At 54.0% G+C, this 22,233-nt stretch overlaps 2 protein-coding genes across 4 annotated transcripts; one reads left to right on the forward strand and one right to left on the reverse strand.

Annotated features, from left to right (window-relative positions):
- Positions 1-552: 552 nt before the first annotated feature.
- LOC138238372 (protein phosphatase 1 regulatory subunit 3E-like) lies at positions 553-6,402 on the reverse strand. Its single transcript, XM_069188726.1, has 4 exons — positions 5,685-6,402; positions 5,487-5,604; positions 3,309-3,540; positions 553-851 (listed from the first exon to the last, which is right to left on the reverse strand). Exons 1-4 carry the CDS (start codon positions 5,948-5,950, stop codon positions 625-627), a joined length of 843 nt encoding a protein of 280 aa, XP_069044827.1. The 5' UTR covers positions 5,951-6,402; the 3' UTR covers positions 553-624.
- Positions 6,403-9,720: 3,318 nt separating this feature from the next.
- Positions 9,721-21,455, forward strand: dhrs1 (dehydrogenase/reductase (SDR family) member 1). Of its 3 annotated transcripts, none has more exons than XM_069188727.1 (9): positions 9,721-10,169; positions 11,864-12,032; positions 14,135-14,278; positions 14,785-14,864; positions 15,447-15,579; positions 18,237-18,380; positions 19,185-19,254; positions 19,879-19,959; positions 20,061-21,455. In XM_069188727.1, the coding sequence occupies exons 2-9, from the start codon at positions 11,889-11,891 to the stop codon at positions 20,195-20,197; spliced, it is 933 nt and encodes a 310-aa protein (XP_069044828.1). In that variant the 5' UTR covers positions 9,721-10,169; positions 11,864-11,888; the 3' UTR covers positions 20,198-21,455. The 3 variants fall into 3 exon arrangements, with proteins under 3 accessions (XP_069044828.1, XP_069044829.1, XP_069044830.1); XM_069188728.1 differs by lacking the exon at positions 9,721-10,169 and adding an exon at positions 10,423-10,605; XM_069188729.1 differs by lacking the exon at positions 9,721-10,169 and adding an exon at positions 13,269-13,549 and having other exon boundaries at positions 11,943-12,032.
- The last annotated feature ends 778 nt before the right edge of the window (positions 21,456-22,233 follow it).

Raw genomic sequence — 22,233 nt, forward strand, 5'->3', positions numbered from 1 at the left:
GGAGACTCTGCTTTACACAGAGGGTGGTGGGGGTGTGGAACAAGCTGCCCAGCCATGTTGTTGAAGCCGATACCCTGGCTCCTCTCCAGACACAGCTGGGTGAGCTCCTCCAGTCAGGACAGGAGGCTCTTCTTTACACAGAGGGTGGTGGGGGTTGGGAACAAGCTGCCCAGCCCTGTTGTTGAAGCCGATACCCTGACTTCTCTCCAGACACAGCTGGGTGAGCTCCTCCAGTCAGAACAGGAGGCCTTTCTTTACACAGAGGGGGGTGGGGGTGGGGAACAAACAGCAGGATGAGATCCTACAGTCAGTTAGGTACGAATGACCAAGCGGGTCAGTGGGGCTGGACGGAGTCCTCTCGTCTGTGACCCCTCTCACTGGGGGGGTGCAGCACCCGGGCCTCGCTCCCGGCCACCCCCAGTAATCCGATCGGTTCGCCCGATCAGCAGCGAGGCGCCCCAGAACTCCAGCCCCGACCCCCGACCCCCGACCCCCGACCCCCATCCCACCAGCTCCCTTAATCACAACACAAGCACCAAACACTCCTTCCGTTTCTCCCAGAAAGCACTGCTTTATTCCTTCCGCTGCCAGCCGGAGCCGGGCCTCTCGGACCCGCGGCGCCGCCTAGATGAAGTGGATCCAGGCCGAGTCCTGCGGGGCCGGGCCCAGGGAGGGAGGCCGCCAGCAGAGGGCGTAGTTGGCGCCGCCGTTGCTGTCCCAGTACTCCTGCCCCCCCACGCGGTAGCAGACGGCAAACTCGAGGCGCGGGGGGGCGCCGCCGGGGCCGGGGGGGCCGGGGGGGGCGGGGGGCAGGGGCAGGCGGAACTGGAAGCGGTCTGTGCTGAGGGAAACTGGGAGAGAAGGAGAGAGAGGGGTTAATACAGAGAACACAGGGGAGACAGAGGGGTTAATACAGAGAACACACAGCGGAGACAGAGGGGTTAATACAGGGGAGACAGAGGGGAGACAGAGGGGTTAATACAGAGAACACACAGCGGAGACAGAGGGGTTAATACAGGGGAGACAGAGGGGAGACAGAGGGGTTAATACAGAGAACACACAGCGGAGACAGAGGGGTTAATACAGGGGAGACAGAGGGGTTAATACAGGGGAGACAGAGGGGTTAATACAGGCGACACACAGCGGAGACAGAGGGGTTAATACAGGGGAGACAGAGGGGAGACAGAGGGGTTAATACAGAGAACACACAGCGGAGACAGAGGGGTTAATACAGGGGAGACAGAGGGGTTAATACAGGGGAGACAGAGGGGTTAATACAGGCGACACACAGGGGAGACAGAGGGGTTAATACAGGGGAGACAGAGGGGTTAATACAGGCGACACAGGGGAGACAGAGGGGTTAATACAGGGGAGACAGAGGGGAGACAGAGGGGTTAATACAGGGGAGACAGAGGGGAGACAGAGGGGTTAATACAGGCGACACACAGGGGAGACAGAGGGGTTAATACAGGGGAGACAGAGGGGTTAATACAGGCGACACACAGGGGAGACAGAGGGGTTAATACAGGGGAGACAGAGGGGTTAATACAGGCGACACACAGGGGAGACAGAGGGGAGACAGAGGGGTTAATACAGGGGAGACAGAGGGGAGACAGAGGGGTTAATACAGGCGACACACAGCGGAGACAGAGGGGTTAATACAGGGGAGACAGAGGGGTTAATACAGGGGAGACAGAGGGGAGACAGAGGGGTTAATACAGGGGAGACAGAGGGGAGACAGAGGGGTTAATACAGGCGACACACAGCGGAGACAGAGGGGTTAATACAGGGGAGACAGAGGGGTTAATACAGGGGAGACAGAGGGGAGACAGAGGGGTTAATACAGGGGAGACAGAGGGGTTAATACAGGGGAGACAGAGGGGAGACAGAGGGGTTAATACAGGGGAGACAGAGGGGTTAATACAGAGAACACACAGCGGAGACAGAGGGGTTAATACAGGGGAGACAGAGGGGTTAATACAGGGGAGACAGAGGGGTTAATACAGGCGACACACAGGGGAGACAGAGGGGTTAATACAGGGGAGACAGAGGGGTTAATACAGGCGACACACAGGGGAGACAGAGGGGTTAATACAGGGGAGACAGAGGGGAGAGAGAGGGGTTAATACAGGGAAGACAGAGGGGAGACAGAGGGGTTAATACAGAGAACACACAGGGGAGACAGAGGGGTTAATACAGGGGAGACAGAGGGGAGAGAGAGGGGTTAATACAGGGAAGACAGAGGGGAGACAGAGGGGTTAATACAGAGAACACACAGGGGAGACAGAGGGGTTAATACAGGGGAGACAGAGGGGAGACAGAGGGGTTAATACAGGCGACACACAGGGGAGACAGAGGGGTTAATACAGAGAACACACAGGGGAGACAGAGGGGTTAATACAGAGAACACACAGGGGAGACAGAGGGGTTAATACAGGCGACACAGGGGAGACAGAGGGGTTAATACAGGCGACACACAGGGGAGACAGAGGGGTTAATACAGGCGACACACAGGGGAGACAGAGGGGTTAATACAGTGAACACGCAGAAGAGAGGCAGAGGGGTTAATACAGATGACACAGGGGAGACAGAGGGGTTAATATAGAAAACACACAAAGGAGACAGAGGGGTTAATACAGGCAATACAGAGGAGACAGAGGGGTTAATACAGACGACATATGGAGGAGACAGAGGGGTTAATATAGACAACACACAGAGGAGACATAGGGGTTAATACAGGCAATACAAAGGAGACAGAGGAGTTAATACAGAGAACACGCAGAGGAGAGGCAGAGGGGTTAATACAGACGACACACAGAGGAGACACAGGGGTTAATACAGAGAACACGCAGAAGAGAGGCAGAGGGGTTAATACAGGCGACACACGGAGCAGACAGAGGGGTTAATACAGAGAACACGCAGAAGAGAAGCAGAGGGGTTAATACAGGCGACACGGAGCAGACAGAGGGGTTAATACAGAGAACACGCAGAAGAGAAGCAGAGGGGTTAATACAGACGACACACAGGGGAGACACAGGGGTTAATACAGAGAACACGCAGAAGAGAGGCAGAGGGGTTAATACAGATGACACAGGGGAGACAGAGGGGTTAATACAGGCAATACAGAGGAGACGCAGAGGAGAGGCAGAGTGGTTAATACAGACGACATATGGAGGAGACAGAGGGGTTAATATAGACAACACACAGAGGAGACAGAGGGGTTAATAAAGGTAATACAGAGGAGACAGAGGGGTTAATACAGACAACACACACAGACAGCACACAGAAGTTACACAAGGAAGACTCACAGTGAGTGATATCAGGAGGCAGGTAGCTGGCAGAGACCTCACTGTAGGAGCTCCAGTGGTCATTAGTGTACCGGACCACAACATCCTTGTGGAAAGACATGTTCTGGACACGCACTGTGCCAGACAGACAGACAGGCTGAGGACACACAGACTCCAGACACACTCCCTGAGACCGAACCAGCAGATCAAAATCAGGCCTGGTCACTGGGGCCTGGAACTGCAACACAGCAGACTGAGAGAGAGAGGGGGGTTAATACAGACACACTGACTGACTGGACACTCCAGTACATTAACACCGCACTGAGAGAGAGGGGTTCATACAGACACACTGACTGGACACTCCAGTACATTAACACTGCACTGAGAGAGAGGGGTTCATACAGACACACTGACTGACTGGACACTCCAGTACATTAACACTGCACTGAGAGAGAGGGGTTCATACAGACACACTGACTGACTGGACACTCCAGTACATTAACACTGCACTGAGAGAGAGGGGTTCATACAGACACACTGACTGGACACTCCAGTACATTAACACTGCACTGAGAGAGAGGGGTTCATACAGACACACTGACTGACTGGACACTCCAGTACTTTAACACTGCACTGAGAGAGAGGGGTTCATACAGACACACTGACTGGACACTCCAGTACATTAACACTGCACTGAGAGAGAGGGGTTCATACAGACACACTGACTGACTGGACACTCCAGTACATTAACACTGCACTGAGAGAGAGGGGTTCATACAGACACACTGACTGGACACTCCAGTACATTAACACTGCAATGAGAGAGAGGGGTTCATACAGACACACTGACTGACTGGACACTCCAGTACATTAACACTGCACTGAGAGAGAGGGGTTCATACAGACACACTGACTGGACACTCCAGTACATTAACACTGCACTGAGAGAGAGGGGTTCATACAGACACACTGACTGACTGGACACTCCAGTACATTAACACTGCACTGAGAGAGAGGGGTTCATACAGACACACTGACTGGACACTCCAGTACATTAACACTGCAATGAGAGAGAGGGGTTCATACAGACACACTGACTGACTGGACACTCCAGTACATTAACACTGCACTGAGAGAGAGGGGTTCATACAGACACACTGACTGGACACTCCAGTACATTAACACTGCACTGAGAGAGAGGGGTTCATACAGACACACTGACTGACTGGACACTCCAGTACATTAACACTGCACTGAGAGAGAGGGGTTCATACAGACACACTGACTGACTGGACACTCCAGTACATTAACACTGCACTGAGAGAGAGGGGTTCATACAGACACACTGACTGACTGGACACTCCAGTACATTAACACTGCACTGAGAGAGAGGGGTTCATACAGACACACTGACTGACTGGACACTCCAGTACATTAACACTGCACTGAGAGAGAGGGGTTCATACAGACACACTGACTGACTGGACACTCCAGTACATTAACACTGCACTGAGAGAGAGGGGTTCATACAGACACACTGACTGACTGGACACTCCAGTACATTAACACTGCACTGAGAGAGAGGGGTTCATACAGACACACTGACTGGACACTCCAGTACATTAACACTGCACTGAGAGAGAGGGGTTCATACAGACACACTGACTGACTGGACACTCCAGTACATTAACACTGCACTGAGAGAGAGGGGTTCATACAGACACACTGACTGACTGGACACTCCAGTACATTAACACTGCACTGAGAGAGAGGGGTTCATACAGACACACTGACTGACTGGACACTCCAGTACATTAACACTGCACTGAGAGAGAGGGGTTCATACAGACACACTGACTGGACACTCCAGTACATTAACACTGCACTGAGAGAGAGGGGTTCATACAGACACACTGACTGACTGGACACTCCAGTACATTAACACTGCACTGAGAGAGAGGGGTTCATACAGACACACTGACTGACTGGACACTCCAGTACATTAACACTGCACTGAGAGAGAGGGGTTCATACAGACACACTGACTGACTGGACACTCCAGTACATTAACACTGCACTGAGAGAGAGGGGTTCATACAGACACACTGACTGGACACCAGAGCACATTAACACTGCACTGAGAGAGAGGGGTTCATACAGACACCCTGACTGGACACTAGAGCACATTAACACGGTCACCTCTGCCCATGAAGGTGTCTTCCTCTCGGCGTGTGATGAGTTGGGAATGACGTGCATCACCAGGTCAGGAGAGTCGCTCTCAGACTCACTGTCCTGGTCCTGTGAGTCATGTGACTGACTGCAGGCCGAGAGCAGAGACAGTATGAGCCCCGGATCGCCTGCTCCTTCCTCCCCCCGCCCGCTGCTCCTCTCCCTCACCTGTAGCGGCACACGGTGATGAGCTCCAGGCCCAGCGTGTCGGCGAAGCGCACCCTCTTCCTGGTCTCGGGGCTGTGGCCCCGTCGGGTCGGCTCCCCGGAGGGGTGGGCCGGCACCGAGCGGGCCCGGCGCCGCGGCGACAGCGGGGAGGGCGGGGCCAGGAGGTCGCGACCCCGGCTCCTGTCGGCCAGGCCGGCGGCGCAGGTCAGGGGTCGCGGGATCCTTCCCCGTGGCGCGGTGACACGGAGGTCCGCTGGTCCGTTCATGGCCCGCCGATCCGTGCGTGCGGTTCTGTCTGTGTGTGTGTGTGTCCTCGATGCCTCCTGCACGGCTGTGCGTCTCCCAGTGTCTCCCGGTCCGTGTCTCCTGTCCTCCTCCGTGCGTGTGAGCCCGGGTCTCTCCTCTCCTGTCAGCCCCAGGGCGGTCCTGCAGTCTGAGCTCTCCTCTCTCCTCTGTTATCAGCCCCAGGGCAGTCCTGCAGTCTGAGCTCTCCTCTCTCCTCTCTCCTCTGTTATCAGCCCCAGGGCGGTCCTGCCCTCTGAGCTCTGCACATCTCAGTATTGACGAGGTGTTTACCAGCACAGTGCGGCTCCCTGCCCCTCCTATACTGCCTGTGTCTCTGATCTTCCTCTCCTCTCTCCTCTCTCCCTGTCTCTCTGATCCTTCTCTCCTTTCTCCTCTCTCCCTGTGTCTCTCCCTGTCTCTCTCTCTTCCTCTCCTTCTCAATTCAATTCAATTCAAGGTGCTTTATTAGCATGACCGATGGGTACAATCAGTGTTGCCAAAGCAAATAAAAATAATAAAATTAACATAGAACAAAACAAAAAATAGAAGTAAAATAAAATCTACAGACATGTTACAGACATTTACAACAAAGACATATTATATAATATTGACATACTGTAGGCAGCTGGAGCATTATTGGGAGACGGACTCACTGTTCCTCAGGCTGTGACAGGAGATCACATACTGGGCTGCCAGATCAACTGAGTTCCCTCCTCCCTCTCCCAGTAGGATTGGGACCTGTTGTGGTTTTGGCAGGTGTGGGAACTCTGGGATTAGATTTCTGAATTTCGGGAAGAATGTTTCTCTAATCCCAGAGTATCTGTCACAGTGCAGTAGGAAGTGCACCTCTGTCTCTATTTCTCCCTGCTGGCAGTGGGAGCACAGCCTGTCCTCTCTGGGCAGCCAGGTCTGCCTGTGTCGCCCAGTTTCTATGGCCAGGTTGTGGTCACTGAGCCTGTACTTCGTCAGGGTCTGTTTCTGTTTGTTATTTTTTATTTTGGTCAAATATTCAGCTAGTGTGTATTGTCTGTTTAAGGTTCTGTAGCATTCCAGTTTATGTTGTGTTTGTGTGTGTATGTCCCAGTGTGTGAGATATTGCTGTTTGATCTGTGCTGTGATGTGGTTGAGTCTGGGTTGTGGTGCTCTAGCAGTGCTGTCCTGAGGCTGGTTAGTGTTGGTGTGGCTCAGGTCGGTGAGCCTCAGGACCAGCTGGCTCAGGGGGCTCTGTTTTGGGCTCAGCTCTTGGCTCAGCAGGGCTTTGTGGTGGTAGGAATTTTGGTCGCTGTTTTTTAGGTGTAGCCAATACTTTAATATTCTTTTCTGTATGTTTATCAATAGTGGGTACTGGCCTAATTCGGCCCTGCACCCGTTGTTAGGAGTTTTTCTCTGCACACGGAGGATGATTCTACAGATCTCCATGTGCAGAGTTTCTGTGGGGTGTTTGTCCCATTGGGTGTAATCCTGGTCTGTGAGGGGACCCCAAACTTCACTGCCGTATAGGGCAATGGGTTGGATTACACTTTCAAATATTTGGAGCCAGATTCTTGTTGGTGGGTTGATGTTGAAGAGCCTCCTTCTTATTGCGTAGAAAGCCCTGAGTGCCTTCTCCCTCAGTGCCTTCACTGCCAGGTCAAAACTCCCGGAAGAGCTGATGGTGAGACCGAGATATGTGTAGCTGGATGTGTGCTCCAATGTGTTCTTGTTCAGTGTGAATTTGTACCTGTTTCCCTGAGGTCTGGCTTTCTTCTGGAAAACCATAACTCTGGTCTTGTCCAGATTGACTGTCAGTGCCCAGGTCTGACAGTACTGCTCCAGCAGTGCCAGGTTCTGCTGCAGCCCCTGTTCTGTGGGCGACAGCAGGACCAGGTCATCTGCGTAGAGCAGGAACTTGATTTCTGTGTCGTGTAGTGTAAGACCAGGAGCTGCAGACTGCTCCAACATTCCTGCTAATTCATTGATATAGATATTGAACAGTGTTGGGCTCAGGCTGCAGCCCTGTCTCACCCCGCGGCCTTGGGTGAAGAATTTAGTCCTTTTGTTTCCAATTTTCACTGCACATTTGCTCTCTGAATACATTGATTTAATGATGTCGTACACTTTGCCCCTTATGCCACTTTGGAGTAGTTTATAAAACAATCTCTCATGCCAAATCGAGTCAAATGCTTTTTTGAAATCGACAAAGCAGGCAAAAATTTTTCCTTTGTGTTTTTGGTGGACGTGTTTGTCTATCAGTGTGTGTAGGGTGTAAATGTGATCAGATGTGCGGTGATCTGGCAAGAAGCCAATCTGACTTTTACTCAGGACATTGTGTTCGGTAAGGAAGGCCAGTATTCGTGTATTTAGGATACTGCAGAATACCTTCCCCAGGTTACTGTTCACACAGATGCCCCGGTAGTTGTTGGGATCGAGTTTATCTCCACTCTTATAGATGGGCGTGATCAGTCCTTGGTTCCAGGCCTCGGGGAAACATCCGGCTGTCATGATGAGATTGAGGAGTTTGAGCAGGGCTTGTTGCAACTTTGGGCTGCTTCTCTCTCTCTGTGTTTCTGATGTCTCTCTCCCTCTGTCTCCTCTCTCCCTGTCTCTCCCTCTCCCTGTCCTTCCCTCGCCCTGTGCTTCTCCCTCATTAATAAGTAATTGCAGATAAGTACACTTAAAAAGTTAAAAGCTTTCCCGAGACAAAGATCTTTCCCCTCCTGTGTCACTCAGTCCAGGGGTCTCCAGTCCAGTCAGTCTGGGGATCTCTGGTCCTGGAGAGCAAAGGGTGGAGGGGGTGGGGAACAGGCACTTTACACAGAGGGTGGTGGGGGTGGGGAATAAGCTTCCCAGCCCTGTTGTTGAAGCCGAGACCCTGACTTCTCTCCAGACACAGCTGGGTAAGCTCCTCCAGTCAGGACAGGAGGCTCCTCTTTACACAGAGGGTGGTGGGGGTGGGGAACAAGCTGCCCAGCCCTGTTGTTGAAGCCGATACCCTGGCTTCTCTCCAGACACAGCTGGGTGAGCTCCTCCAGTCAGGACAGGAGGCTCCTCTTTACACAGAGGGTGGTGGGGGTGGGGAACAAGCTGCCCAGCCCTGTTGTTGAAGCCGATACCCTGGCTTCTCTCCAGACACAGCTGGGTGAGCTCCTCCAGTCAGGACAGGAGGCTCCTCTTTACACAGAGGGTGGTGGGGGTGGGGAACAAGCTGCCCAGCCCTGTTGTTGAAGCCGATACCCTGGCTTCTCTCCAGACACAGCTGGGTGAGCTCCTCCAGTCAGGACAGGAGACTATGCTTTACACAGAGGGGGGTGGGGGTGGGGAACAAGCTGCCCAGCCCTGTTGTTGAAGCCGATACCCAGACTTCTCTCCAGACACAGCTGGGTGAGCTCTCTGAATTAATGAGCGGCTGATCGCTGATTGGGGTGTTTGCCTCCTCATTTGTAACTGAGGGCGGAGCGGTGGCTCTGTGTCTCAGGAGCTGTGCCTGTGGCCGGGAGGTTGCCGGTTCGAATCCCGCGGCTGGCAGGGACAGTAAAGAGATCTTATGTTAAAGGCAACGGCGCAACAACGGAAGTGAAGTCTCCGAAGCGGACCTGACCAGACTGCGGCGCAGTGTAAAAACCTCACCATTTGTACACTTCAATAACGTGTCACAAACAGATCGTGCGATCAGTATCACCAGTGACCTGCCAGCGCGCAGCCACCAGAGGCCGCTCGTGCTTATCTTCACTGGCCATAAAGAACATAATATACGTTCCCCCCAGAACTCCTTTTCACCGCTGGCGACAGGTTAAAGCGGCATAAAACATAACCGCCGTGCGGCACCTACACAGCAGCTGAGGACGTGACGCGACAGAGCCTCTCGCGTGGGTTTGTGGACAAGGACTGGTCACGCTCTCGGTGGAAATAAACTCCGGTGCCCGAGTGCTTCCCGGAGTACGATTACGGGATTGGAGCGGTTCAGGTTTGGCTTCCCCGGCTGGAACCGTGCTGTGCTGGATCTCCGGGACGTGGCAGTAAATGCCAACGCGGTCTCAGGCGACTCCTGTGCTTAAATCTGCTTTGCATCGTAAAGGATTAAATTTCCGTTGGCGCGTTAATCCCGTGTCCCGTGGTTTCGGTGGTTTACGGTAGTGGGCGAGCTCGAGTCAGCGGGATCGGAGCTGCGTGGACCGGACGCCCGTGTACCTGCTGTCGGACCTCCAGGGTGACTCTTCGTGGGTAAGAAGAAGGGGCGGGTTATTCGCGTGTTATTTCGCGTGTCGAGCGGCTGAGGCGAGGTCCACACAGACGGGCGGAAGGTGGGGGGGCGCACTGCGCGTGGCCCCCGGGCGCCAGGGCCGCGTCACCAGCGGCGACCTGGGCAGCCGCCGGGCCGGAGTGACGTCACAGCGCGGCGCCCTGCCCTTCCCTTCCCTCCCTCCTCCCTCCGCGCTAGCCGAGCTCGTCAGACCGCCGGGGTTACAAGCCAGCACACACACACACACCCCTGCGCCTCATGGCTGATACCACGGTCAGGGCCGCCGGTAATCATTAACGAGGCGGGGCAGCAGCCGCGGCGGTCCAAGCTCCATCTGCTCGGGGCGGCGAGCCGACTCTCACGCGTCTGTCTCGGCCAGGAGGCCAGCTGGAGCACCGCGCTCTGAGCCCGTGACAGGTCTGCACCCTCCAGATCATTCACCCTCCAGGCGCTGTGTCCAGAACAGGGTCAGGAGAGCTGGAGTCTATCAGCACTGTAGGCTACAGGGTACAGAGACAGGGTACAGCCTGGACACACACAGACACCAGACACAGAGACAGGGTACAGCCTGGACACACACAGACACAGAGACAGGGTACAGCCTGGACACACACACACACCAGACACAGAGACAGGGTACAGCCTGGACACACACAGACACCAGACACAGAGACAGGGTACAGCCTGGACACACACAGACACAGAGACAGGGTACAGCCTGGACACACACACACACACCAGACACAGAGACAGGGTACAGACTGGACACACACAGACACACAGACAGGGTACAGCCTGGACACACACACACACACCAGACACAGAGACAGGGTACAGCCTGGACACACACACAAACACACAGACACAGAGACAGGGTACAGCCTGGACACACACACACACACACACACCAGACACAGAGACAGGGTACAGCCTGGACACAGACACAGAGACAGGGTACAGCCTGGACACACACACAAACACACAGACACAGAGACAGGGTACAGCCTGGACACACACACACACACACCAGACACAGAGACAGGGTACAGCCTGGACACACACACACACACACACCAGACACAGAGACAGGGTACAGCCTGGACACACACACAACACACACACCAGACACAGAGACAGGGTACAGCCTGGACACACACACACACACCAGACACAGAGACAGGGTACAGCCTGGACACACACACACACACCAGACACACAGACAGGGTACAGCCTGGACACACACACACACACACACACACCAGACGCAGAGACAGGGTACAGCCTGGACACACACACACACACACACACCAGACACAGAGACAGGGTACAGCCTGGACACACACACACACACCAGACACAGAGACAGGGTACAGCCTGGACACACACACACACACCAGACGCAGAGACAGGGTACAGCCTGGACACACACACAGAGACATACAGATAGTGAAACAGACACGACAGACACACACACTCACACTTACACCAGCTACTCACATTCACCAGACACACAAACCCACAGAAGACAGAATCACACTTACACCAGACATACACACATACGTACACCAGAAACACACACGTAATGCTGACCACTGCTCAAGCTCCAGACCCCGGGAAGATCACGGCCCGTTCCATCAGCCTGTTGAACTGCAGCCGTGCGCTCGGTCTCTCTCAGGTGCAGCTCCTCCCCTGTCCAGCAGATGGCGCTGTCGGGCTGGGTGTGCCTGGTGACCGGAGCCTCCCGGGGGATCGGGAAGGGCGTGGCCCTGCAGCTGTCTGAGGCGGGAGCGACCGTCTACGTTACCGGCCGCAACGAGCGCGCTCTCAGAGAAGCCGCCTCGGAGGTGAGGTCCTGGTACCTCGGAGGTGAGGTCACCGTGCCTTGGAGGTGAACTCCCAGTGCCTCGGAGGTGAGGTCCTGGTACCTCGGAGGTGAACTCCCAGTGCCTCTGAGATGAGGTCACCATGCCTCGGAGGTGAGGTGTGAGGTCACCGTGCCTCGGAGTTGAGGTCCCAGTGTCTCGGAGGTGAGGTGTGAGGTCACCGTGCCTCAGAGGTGAGGTCCCAGTGTCTCGGAGGTGAGGTGTGAGGTCACCGTGCTTCTGAGGTGAACTCCCAGTGCCTCGGAGGGGAGGTGTGAGGTCCCAGTGCCTCGGAGGGGAGGTGAGAGGTCACCGTGCTTCTGAGGTGAACTCCCAGTGCCTCGGAGGGGAGGTGTGAGGTCCCAGTGCCTCGGAGGGGAGGTGAGAGGTCACCGTGCTTCTGAGGTGAACTCCCAGTGCCTCGGAGGGGAGGTGTGAGGTCACCGTGCCTGGGAGGGGAGGTGTGAGGTCCCAGTGCCTCGGAGGGGAGGTGAGAGGTCACCGTGCTTCTGAGGTGAACTCCCAGTGCCTGGGAGGGGAGGTGTGAGGTCCCAGTGCCTCGGAGGGGAGGTGTGAGGTCACCGTGCTTCTGAGGTGAACTCCCAGTGCCTCGGAGGGGAGGTGTGAGGTCCCAGTGCCTCGGAGGGGAGGTGAGAGGTCACCGTGCTTCTGAGGTGAACTCCCAGTGCCTCGGAGGGGAGGTGTGAGGTCCCAGTGCCTCGGATGTGAGGTGAGAGGTCACCGTGCTTCTGAGGTGAACTCCCAGTGCCTCGGAGGGGAGGTGTGAGGTCACCGTGCCTGGGAGGGGAGGTCACCGTGCTTCTGAGGTGAACTCCCAGTGCCTCGGAGGGGAGGTGTGAGGTCACCGTGCCTGGGAGGGGAGGTGTGAGGTCCCAGTGCCTCGGAGGGGAGGTGAGAGGTCACCGTGCTTCTGAGGTGAACTCCCAGTGCCTCGGAGGGGAGGTGTGAGGTCCCAGTGCCTCGGAGGGGAGGTGTGAGGTCCCAGTGCCTCGGAGGTGAAGTCACAGCGTCTTGCTGAGACGCACATTGGGGTCTCAGGAACAAGTACAGGTTTACTACCTGCTGAAAAGAGAAGAAAGGAAACACAATGTTTCGACTGTAGAGCCTTCTTCGGGTTCTTCTTCCGCTCCCGAAGAAGCTCCACAGCCTTTCCTTCCCCTTTCAGCAGGAAATTAACCTGTTCTTGTTCCGTTGCAGCCTACGCCTGCTGACGCGGCTCCCTACTCGAACTACATTGAGGCCCAGCTCTGTAAGGTCGGGGGCCATCAAGGTGAGGTCGAAAGGAGAGGAAAGATGGTCAGCCAAAAACGTTGGTGAAGCAGCCATTGAAGTGAGGTCAGACGCCGGCTGTGAGGTCAGACTGAAAGGAGTAACCATGACGATGAGCTCCACTGAGGCTGTTTGTGGAGCTGAATGAGGCCTAGGCGATGAGGTCAGAGCAGCAACAGGGATTGATGGAGACAACTGTGGCTACCGAGGTGACGACTCTGTCACCCCCCTCCTCTGTCTGTCCATCACTTCATGACTGTCCCTCCTCCCCCCTCCATAGTGACTGGTCACCCTTCCTGTCAGTCACCTGGACCTCCTCCCTCCTCCATGGTGACTGGTCACCCTTCCTCTCAGTCACCAGTCCCTCCTCCCTCCTCCATGGTGACTGGTCACCCTTCCTGTCAGTCACCTGGACCTCCTCCCTCCTCCATGGTGACTGGTCACCCTTCCTCTCAGTCACCAGTCCCTCCTCCCCCTCCATGGTGACTGGTCACCCTTCCTGTCAGTCACCTGGACCTCCTCCCTCCTCCATGGTGACTGGTCACCCTTCCTGTCAGTCACCTGGATCTCCTCCCTCCTCCATGGTGACTGGTCACCCTTCCTGTCAGTCACCTGGATCTCCTCCCTCCTCCATAGTGACTGGTCACCCTTCCTGTCAGTCACCTGGACCCTCCTCCCTCCTCCATGGTGACTGGTCACCCTTCCTGTCAGTCACCTGGACCCTCCTCCCTCCTCCATGGTGACTGGTCACCCTTCCTTCAGTCACCTGTCCCTCCTCCCCCCTCCAATTGCAGGTGAAGGCACGGGGTGGGCAGTGCGTGCCGGTGGTGTGTGATTCGTCGAAGGACGATGATATCAAGCAGCTGTTTGAGAGAATCGGGCGGGAGCAGAAGGGGCGCCTGGACATCCTGGTCAACAACGCGTATGATGGAGTCCAGGTCAGTTACAAGACAGCAGTCCTTCACATTCAGCTTTATTACTCAGAACAGTGATCACTGATGTTGGACTTTTAATCACAGCCAATAGTGAGAGAACGATGTCACACACACACAGCCAGTAGACTGAGAACAGAGTCACACACAGCCAATAGTGAGAGAGCAGAGTCACACACAGCCAATAGTGAGAGAGCAGAGTCACACACAGCCAATAGTGAGAGAGCAGAGTCACACACACGGCCAATAGTGAGAAAGGAGAGTCACACACACGGCCAATAGTGAGAGAGCAGAGTCACACACAGCCAATAGTGAGAGAGCAGAGTCACACACACGGCCAATAGTGAGAAAGGAGAGTCACACACACGGCCAATAGTGAGAGAGCAGAGTCACACACACAGCCAGTAGTGAGAGAGGAGAGTCACACACACGGCCAGTAGTGAGAGGGGAGAGTCATACACAAAAGGGTGGGAGGTATCTCAGAATGGTGAGGATCATGTTTGTCTTTCCAGGCCATTTTTGACTACTCAGAGAAAAAATTCTGGGAGATGGACCCCTCAGTCTGGGACTCTATGAACAATGCTGGACTAAGGTACAAATCCTACCATAGAATATCCATTATAATTTCTGTCTCAGTGAGGGAGCAGTACGTGCTGTTTCTCACTCAGTGTGTCTCTAATGCTGTGTCTCAGTCAGTGAGTCTCTCCTGCTGTGTCTCAGTCAGTGAGTCTCTCAGTGTGTCTCTCCTGCTGTGTCTCAGTCAGTGTGTCTCTCCTGCTGTGTCTCAGTCAGTGAGTCTCTCAGTGTGTCTCTCCTGCTGTGTCTCAGTCAGTGAGTCTCTCAGTGTGTCTCTGCTGCTGTGTCTCAGTCAGTGAGTCTCTCAGTGAGTCTCTCCTGCTGTGTCTCAGTCAGTGAGTCTCTCAGTGAGTCTCTCAGTGAGTCTCTCAGTGAGTCTCTCCTGCTGTGTCTCAGTCAGTGAGTCTCTCAGTGAGTCTCTCAGTGTGTCTCTCCTGCTGTGTCTCAGTCAGTGAGTCTCTCCTGCTGTGTCTCTCCTGCTGTGTCTCAGTCAGTGAGTCTCTCAGTGTGTCTCAGTCAGCCATATGTAAAATAGACCAGGACCAGGTTCGAGAGCCCGATGCAGATGTCTGAGCGCAGTTCTGGCTGTCCCCTGCAGGGGTCACTATATCTGCAGTGTGTATGCTGCGCGGCTCATGGTGCAGGCGGGCCGGGGGTTGCTGGTGGTGATCTCCTCCACTGGGGGGCTGCAGTACTGCTCCAACGTCCCCTATGGAGTCGGCAAGGCAGCGGTGAGACGACCACTGTACTCCCTCACTCCTTCATCCTCTCACTCCCTCACTCCCCCACTCCCTCCCTCATCCTGAATATGAATATGATCTATGAATTGGCTTCATTACTCTCTGCTCTCCTCCCCACTAATAGCTGATGTGTGGTGAGCGTTCTGGCGCACTATGGCTGCCGTCGCATCATCCAGGTGGATGCTGCACATTGGTGGTGGTGGAGGGGAGACCCCATTACCTGTAAAGCGCTTTGAGTGGAGTGTCCAGAAAAAGCGCTATATAAGTGTAAGCAATTATTATTATTATTATTATCCTCTCACTCCCTCACCCTATCACCCTCTCAGTCAGTCAGTCAGTGTGTCTGTATGAACCCCTCTCTCTCAGTGCAGTGTTAATGTACTGGAGTGTCCAGTCAGTCAGTGTGTCTGTATGAACCCCTCTCTCTCAGTGCAGTGTTAATGTACTGGAGTGTCCAGTCAGTCAGTGTGTCTGTATGAACCCCTCTCTCTCAGTGCAGTGTTAATGTACTGGAGTGTCCAGTCAGTCAGTGTGTCTGTATGAACCCCTCTCTCTCAGTGCAGTGTTAATGTACTGGAGTGTCCAGTCAGTCAGTGTGTCTGTGTGAACCCCTCTCTCTCAGTGCAGTGTTAATGTACTGGAGTGTCCAGTCAGTCAGTGTGTCTGTATGAACCCCTCTCTCTCAGTGCAGTGTTAATGTACTGGAGTGTCCAGTCAGTCAGTGTGTCTGTATGAACCCCTCTCTCTCAGTGCAGTGTTAATGTACTGGAGTGTCCAGTCAGTGTGTCTGTATGAACCCCTCTCTCTCAGTGCAGTGTTAATGTACTGGAGTGTCCAGTCAGTCAGTGTGTCTGTATGAACCCCTCTCTCTCAGTGCAGTGTTAATGTACTGGAGTGTCCAGTCAGTCAGTGTGTCTGTATGAACCCCTCTCTCTCAGTGCAGTGTTAATGTACTGGAGTGTCCAGTCAGTGTGTCTGTATGAACCCCTCTCTCTCAGTGCAGTGTTAATGTACTGGAGTGTCCAGTCAGTCAGTGTGTCTGTATGAACCCCTCTCTCTCAGTGCAGTGTTAATGTACTGGAGTGTCCAGTCAGTCAGTGTGTCTGTATGAACCCCTCTCTCTCAGTGCAGTGTTAATGTACTGGAGTGTCCAGTCAGTCAGTGTGTCTGTATGAACCCCTCTGTCTCAGTGCAGTGTTAATGTACTGGAGTGTCCAGTCAGTGTGTCTGTATGAACCCCTCTCTCTCAGTGCAGTGTTAATGTACTGGAGTGTCCAGTCAGTGTGTCTGTATGAACCCCTCTCTCTCAGTGCAGTGTTAATGTACTGGAGTGTCCAGTCAGTCAGTGTGTCTGTATGAACCCCTCTCTCTCAGTGCAGTGTTAATGTACTGGAGTGTCCAGTCAGTCAGGGTGTCTGTATGAACCCCTGTCTCTCAGTGCAGTGTTAATGTACTGGAGTGTCCAGTCAGTCAGTGTGTCTGTATGAACCCCTCTCTCTCAGTGCAGTGTTAATGTACTGGAGTGTCCAGTCAGTCACTGTGTCTGTATGAACCCCTCTCTCTCAGTGCAGTGTTAATGTACTGGAGTGTCCAGTCAGTCAGTGTGTCTGTATGAACCCCTCTCTCTCAGTGCAGTGTTAATGTACTGGAGTGTCCAGTCAGTCAGTGTGTCTGTATGAACCCCTCTCTCTCAGTGCAGTGTTAATGTACTGGAGTGTCCAGTCAGTGTGTCTGTATGAACCCCTCTCTCTCAGTGCAGTGTTAATGTACTGGAGTGTCCAGTCAGTCAGTGTGTCTGTATGAACCCCTCTCTCTCAGTGCAGTGTTAATGTACTGGAGTGTCCAGTCAGTCAGTGTGTCTGTATGAACCCCTCTCTCTCAGTGCAGTTAATGTACTGGAGTGTCCAGTCAGTCAGTGTGTCTGTATGAACCCCTCTCTCTAAGTGCAGTGTTAATGTACTGGAGTGTCCAGTCAGTGTGTCTGTATGAACACCTCTCTCTCTCAGTGCAGTGTTAATGTACTGGAGTGTCCAGTCAGTCAGTGTGTCTGTATGAACCCCTCTCTCTCAGTGCAGTGTTAATGTACTGGAGTGTCCAGTCAGTCAGTGTGTCTGTATGAACCCCTCTCTCTCAGTGCAGTGTTAATGTACTGGAGTGTCCAGTCAGTCAGTGTGTCTGTATGAACCCCTCTCTCTCAGTGCAGTGTTAATGTACTGGAGTGTCCAGTCAGTGTGTCTGTATGAACCCCTCTCTCTCAGTGCAGTGTTAATGTACTGGAGTGTCCAGTCAGTCAGTGTGTCTGTATGAACCCCTCTCTCTCAGTCCAGTGTTAATGTACTGGAGTGTCCAGTCAGTCAGTGTGTCTGTATGAACCCCTCTCTCTCAGTGCAGTGTTAATGTACTGGAGTGTCCAGTCAGTCAGTGTGTCTGTATGAACCCCTCTCTCTCAGTGCAGTGTTCATGTACTGGAGTGTCCAGTCAGTCAGTGTGTCTGTATGAACCCCTCTCTCTCAGTGCAGTGTTAATGTACTGGAGTGTCCAGTCAGTCAGTGTGTCTGTATGAACCCCTCTCTCTCAGTGCAGTGTTAATGTACTGGAGTGTCCAGTCAGTCAGTGTGTCTGTATGAACCCCTCTCTCTCTCTGGCAGTGTGACAGGTTGGCAGCTGACTGTGCTGTGGATCTCAGAGGTCGGGGGGTGGTGTCGGTCAGCCTGTGGCCGGGAGCAGTCAGGACAGAGCTGGTCATTCAGAACGTGATGGACCGGCAGCCACGGAGTGAGGAGCATCAGAAGGTGAGTTGCTAATTACAGTAGGTAATTAATGAGCACAGTAATTAATAACACAATACTGTAGAGCTGCAGAGGACCAGGAGAGGAAGAGGGGGATGGAGGAGAGGAAGGGGAGGTGTAGGGAGAGGAAGAGGGGGATGGCGGGAGAGGAAGAGGAGGTGTAGGGAGAGGAAGAGGGGGATGGCGGGAGAGGAAGAGGAGGTGTAGGGAGAGGAAGAGGGGGATGGCGGGAGAGGAAGAGGAGGTGTAGGGAGAGGAAGAGGGGGATGGCGGGAGAGGAAGAGGAGGTGTAGGGAGAGGAAGAGGGGGATGGAGGAGAGGACGGGGAGGTGTAGGGAGAGGAAGAGGAGGTGTAGGGAGAGGAAGAGGAGGTGTAGGGAGAGGAAGAGGGGGATGGCGGGAGAGGAAGAGGGGGGTGAAGGGAGAGGAAGAGGGGGATGGAGGAGAGGACGGGGAGGTGTAGGGAGAGGAAGAGGAGGTGTAGCGAGAGGAAGAGGAGGTGTAGGGAGAGGAAGAGGGGGATGGCGGGAGAGGAAGAGGAGGTGTAGGGAGAGGAAGAGGGGGATGGCGGGAGAGGAAGAGGAGGTGTAGGGAGAGGAAGGGGGGGATGGCGGGAGAGGAAGAGGGGGGTGGAGGGAGATGGAGGGACTGGGAGGAGAGGAAGAGGGAGAGGAGGTTATGCTTTCGTGGCCGATGATGAATGAGCACCACCTGCTGGCAGGACCCATGAACTGCAGCTGCTGCAGTCTGGCAGATCTCTCTGAATCCCTCCTCTCTGTCCCTCTGTCCTCTGCTCCTGCCCGTCAGATCAGGGAGGGTTTGTCCACGGGAGAGACCCCAGAGCTCAGCGGGAGGTGTATTGTGGAGCTGGCCAAAGGTACACACTCGTCTCTTTCACTGTCTCTCTGTCTCACTGCGCTATACTGACTCTCTGTCTCACTGCTCTCCACTGTCTCACTGCGCTGCAGTCTCCGTGTCTCACTGCACTGCGCTACTCTGTCCCTCTGTCTCACTGCTCCACACTGTCTCACTGCTCTACAGTCTCTCCGTCTCCCTGCTCCACACTGTCTCCCTGCTCTCCACTGTCTCCGTGTCTCACTGCACTGCGCTACTCTGTCCCTCTGTCTCACTGCTCCACACTGTCTCACTGCGCTACAGTCTCTCTGTCTCACTGATATACAGTCTCTCCGTCTCACTGCTCCACACTGTCTCCCTGCTCTACAGTCTCTCCGTCTCACTGCTCCACACTGTCTCCCTGCTCTACAGTCTCTCCATCTCTCTGCTCCACACTGTCTCCCTGCTCTACAGTCTCCCTGTCTCACTGCGCTACTGTCTCCACTGTCTCACTGCTCTCCACTGTCTCACTGCGCTAGACTGTCTCACTGCGCTACACTGTCTCCCTGTCTCACTGCTCTCCACTGTCTCACTGTGCTGTTGCCATGTGCTATGTGTCTGCTGCCTCTTGATTCATTTTAATGTTTATTTTCTCTTTTACTTACAGATACAAACCTGATGGCTCTGACAGGGAAGGTTCTGATGACCTCAGATCTTGCAAGGCGCTATAATATTCGGGATGTTGATGGTATGAGTAGGATTATCAGTAAGACACAGAAGACTAGTGTCGTTTCTCTCAGTGTGTCTGTATCATTAACGTCTCTCTCTCTCTCTCTCTGTGTTTCTCAGGGCGCAGTGTGTTTGACAACATGTCCGTCAGTTTTCTCGTCTCCCAAGTGCCCTACCTCTCCTGGCTGTCCTCTTTCATCCCTTCTTTCCTGCGTCTTCCCAAGTTTGTTCTCACTCTGCTCCACGGACGGTTCTGACCCAGTAACCCCACTGATCCTACACAGTGATCCCCTGTCCATCGGCACAATGACCTCTGACCCTCACACTGACCCCCTGTCCATCAGCACGATGACCTCTGACCCTCACACTGACCCCCTGTCCATCAGTACGATGACCTCTGACCCCCACACTGACCCCCTGTCCATCAGTACGATGACTCTGCCTGTCCTGTCTGCCCAACACCAGGTCAGCTACCCCACACACACACCCCGCTGACCTCTGACCTTCACACTGACCCCCTGTCCATCAGTACGATGACTCTGCCTGTCCTGTCTGTCCAACACCAGGTCAGCTACCCCACACACACACCCTGCTGACCTCTGACCTTCACACTGAACCCCTGTCCATCAGTACGATGACTCTGCCTGTCCTATCTGTCCAACACCAGGTCAGCTACCCCACACACACCCTGCTGACCTCTGACCTTCACACTGAACCCCTGTCCATCAGTACGATGACTCTGCCTGTCCTATCTGTCCAACACCAGGTCAGCTACCCCACACACACCCCACTGACCTCTGACCTTCACACTGAACCCCTGTCCATCAGTACGATGACTCTGCCTGTCCTGTCTGTCCAACACCAGGTCAGCTACCCCACACACACACCCCGCTGACCTCTGACCTTCACACTGAACCCCTGTCCATCAGTACGATGACTCTGCCTGTCCTGTCTGTCCAACACCAGGTCAGCTACCCCACACACACCCTGCTGACCTCTGACCCTCACACTGACCCCCTGTCCATCAGTATGATGACTCTGCCTGTCCTGTCTGTCCAACACCAGGTCAGCTACCCCACACACACACCCCGCTGACCTCTGACCTTCACACTGAACCCCTGTCCATCAGTACGATGACTCTGCCTGTCCTGTCTGTCCAACACCAGGTCAGCTACCCCACACACACACCCCGCTAACCTCTGACCTTCACACTGAACCCCTGTCCATCAGTACGATGACTCTGCCTGTCCTATCTGTCCAACACCAGGTCAGCTACCCCACACACACACCCCGCTGACCTCTGACCTTCACACTGAACCCCTGTCCATCAGTACGATGACTCTGCCTGTCCTGTCTGTCCAACACCAGGTCAGCTCACCCTGAAGGCTTCCAGTGACTAATAAACAGCATTTTATTTGTCATTAATCCAGCATTGTTCTAAACGTAATGTATTATACTTTGCATTAAAGAAGCTGAAGTAAAGTGTGCTGTACTGCACTAGTTTTACACTCTAAATGTGCGAGTGGTGTTTTTTACAGTTTTATTAAGTGTTACACGGTAATCACAGTAGGAGCTTTGCATTTCTTTCCTTAAGAGGATAACGGTGAAATTGATCATGAAAAACAGGTACAGTGACGGCCACATCAGAGTTCTGTCGGGTTTTAAAGTGTCAATATAATAGTGCTCTAAGAGCTTTGATCTGTGGAGCTGCTCTGAACTATACTAGTGCTTTCAGTGTCTTCTCCACAGTCCTTTCAAACACTCCAGCTCATCTTTCAGGATGAATGTGAACTTCTCTGAGGAGTTCAGCTGATGTGTGGTGAGCGCTCTGGCGCACTATGGTTGCCGTCGGATCATCCAGGTGGGGCTGCACACTGGGGGGGTGGAGGGGATCCCCATTAGCCTGTAAAGCGCTATGAGTGGAGTGTCCAGAAAAGCGCTATATAAGTGTAAGCAATTATTATCATTATAATTATCAATAACAGCTCCCAGAGACCCAGGGAGGAGTGTTCATCACACACGCACACACCCCATCGAAATCAGCTTTCTGTCCAGCGTCAGGACAGGCTGCGATGAGCCCCTCTCTCTGCGATGAGGGAGCCCGACAGGCAGGAGTCCTGAGACGCACACGAGAGGATGGGCATCTGTCTGCGAAAGATACACATCTTGAACTTGAACACAGGGAGAGCTCCTGAACGCAGACAAGAGGTCCTGGCCACAGACGAGAGCTCCTGAACGCAGACAAGAGGTCCTGGAAACAGGTGAGAGCTCCTGAACGCAGACAAGAGGTTCT

Source organism: Lepisosteus oculatus, chromosome 4 (assembly GCF_040954835.1).
Source record: "Lepisosteus oculatus isolate fLepOcu1 chromosome 4, fLepOcu1.hap2, whole genome shotgun sequence".
In the NCBI taxonomy this organism is placed as follows: domain Eukaryota; kingdom Metazoa; phylum Chordata; class Actinopteri; order Semionotiformes; family Lepisosteidae; genus Lepisosteus; species Lepisosteus oculatus.

Excerpts from the sequence above, each read along its gene's own strand:
- dhrs1 (XM_069188727.1), top strand. The coding sequence starts at position 11,889 with ATGGCGCTGTCGGGCTGGGTGTGCCTGGTGACCGGAGCCTCCCGGGGG. Across the intron at positions 12,033-14,134 it reads TCAGAGAAGCCGCCTCGGAG|GTGAAGGCACGGGGTGGGCA; the intron begins GTGAGGTCCTGG and ends CTCCAATTGCAG. Across the intron at positions 19,255-19,878 it reads TATTGTGGAGCTGGCCAAAG|ATACAAACCTGATGGCTCTG; the intron begins GTACACACTCGT and ends TTTTACTTACAG.
- LOC138238372 (XM_069188726.1), bottom strand. The coding sequence starts at position 5,950 with ATGAACGGACCAGCGGACCTCCGTGTCACCGCGCCACGGGGAAGGATC. Across the intron at positions 3,541-5,486 it reads AGACACCTTCATGGGCAGAG|TCTGCTGTGTTGCAGTTCCA; the intron begins GTGACCGTGTTA and ends TCTCTCTCTCAG. Across the intron at positions 852-3,308 it reads GCCTCCTGATATCACTCACT|TTTCCCTCAGCACAGACCGC; the intron begins GTGAGTCTTCCT and ends CTTCTCTCCCAG.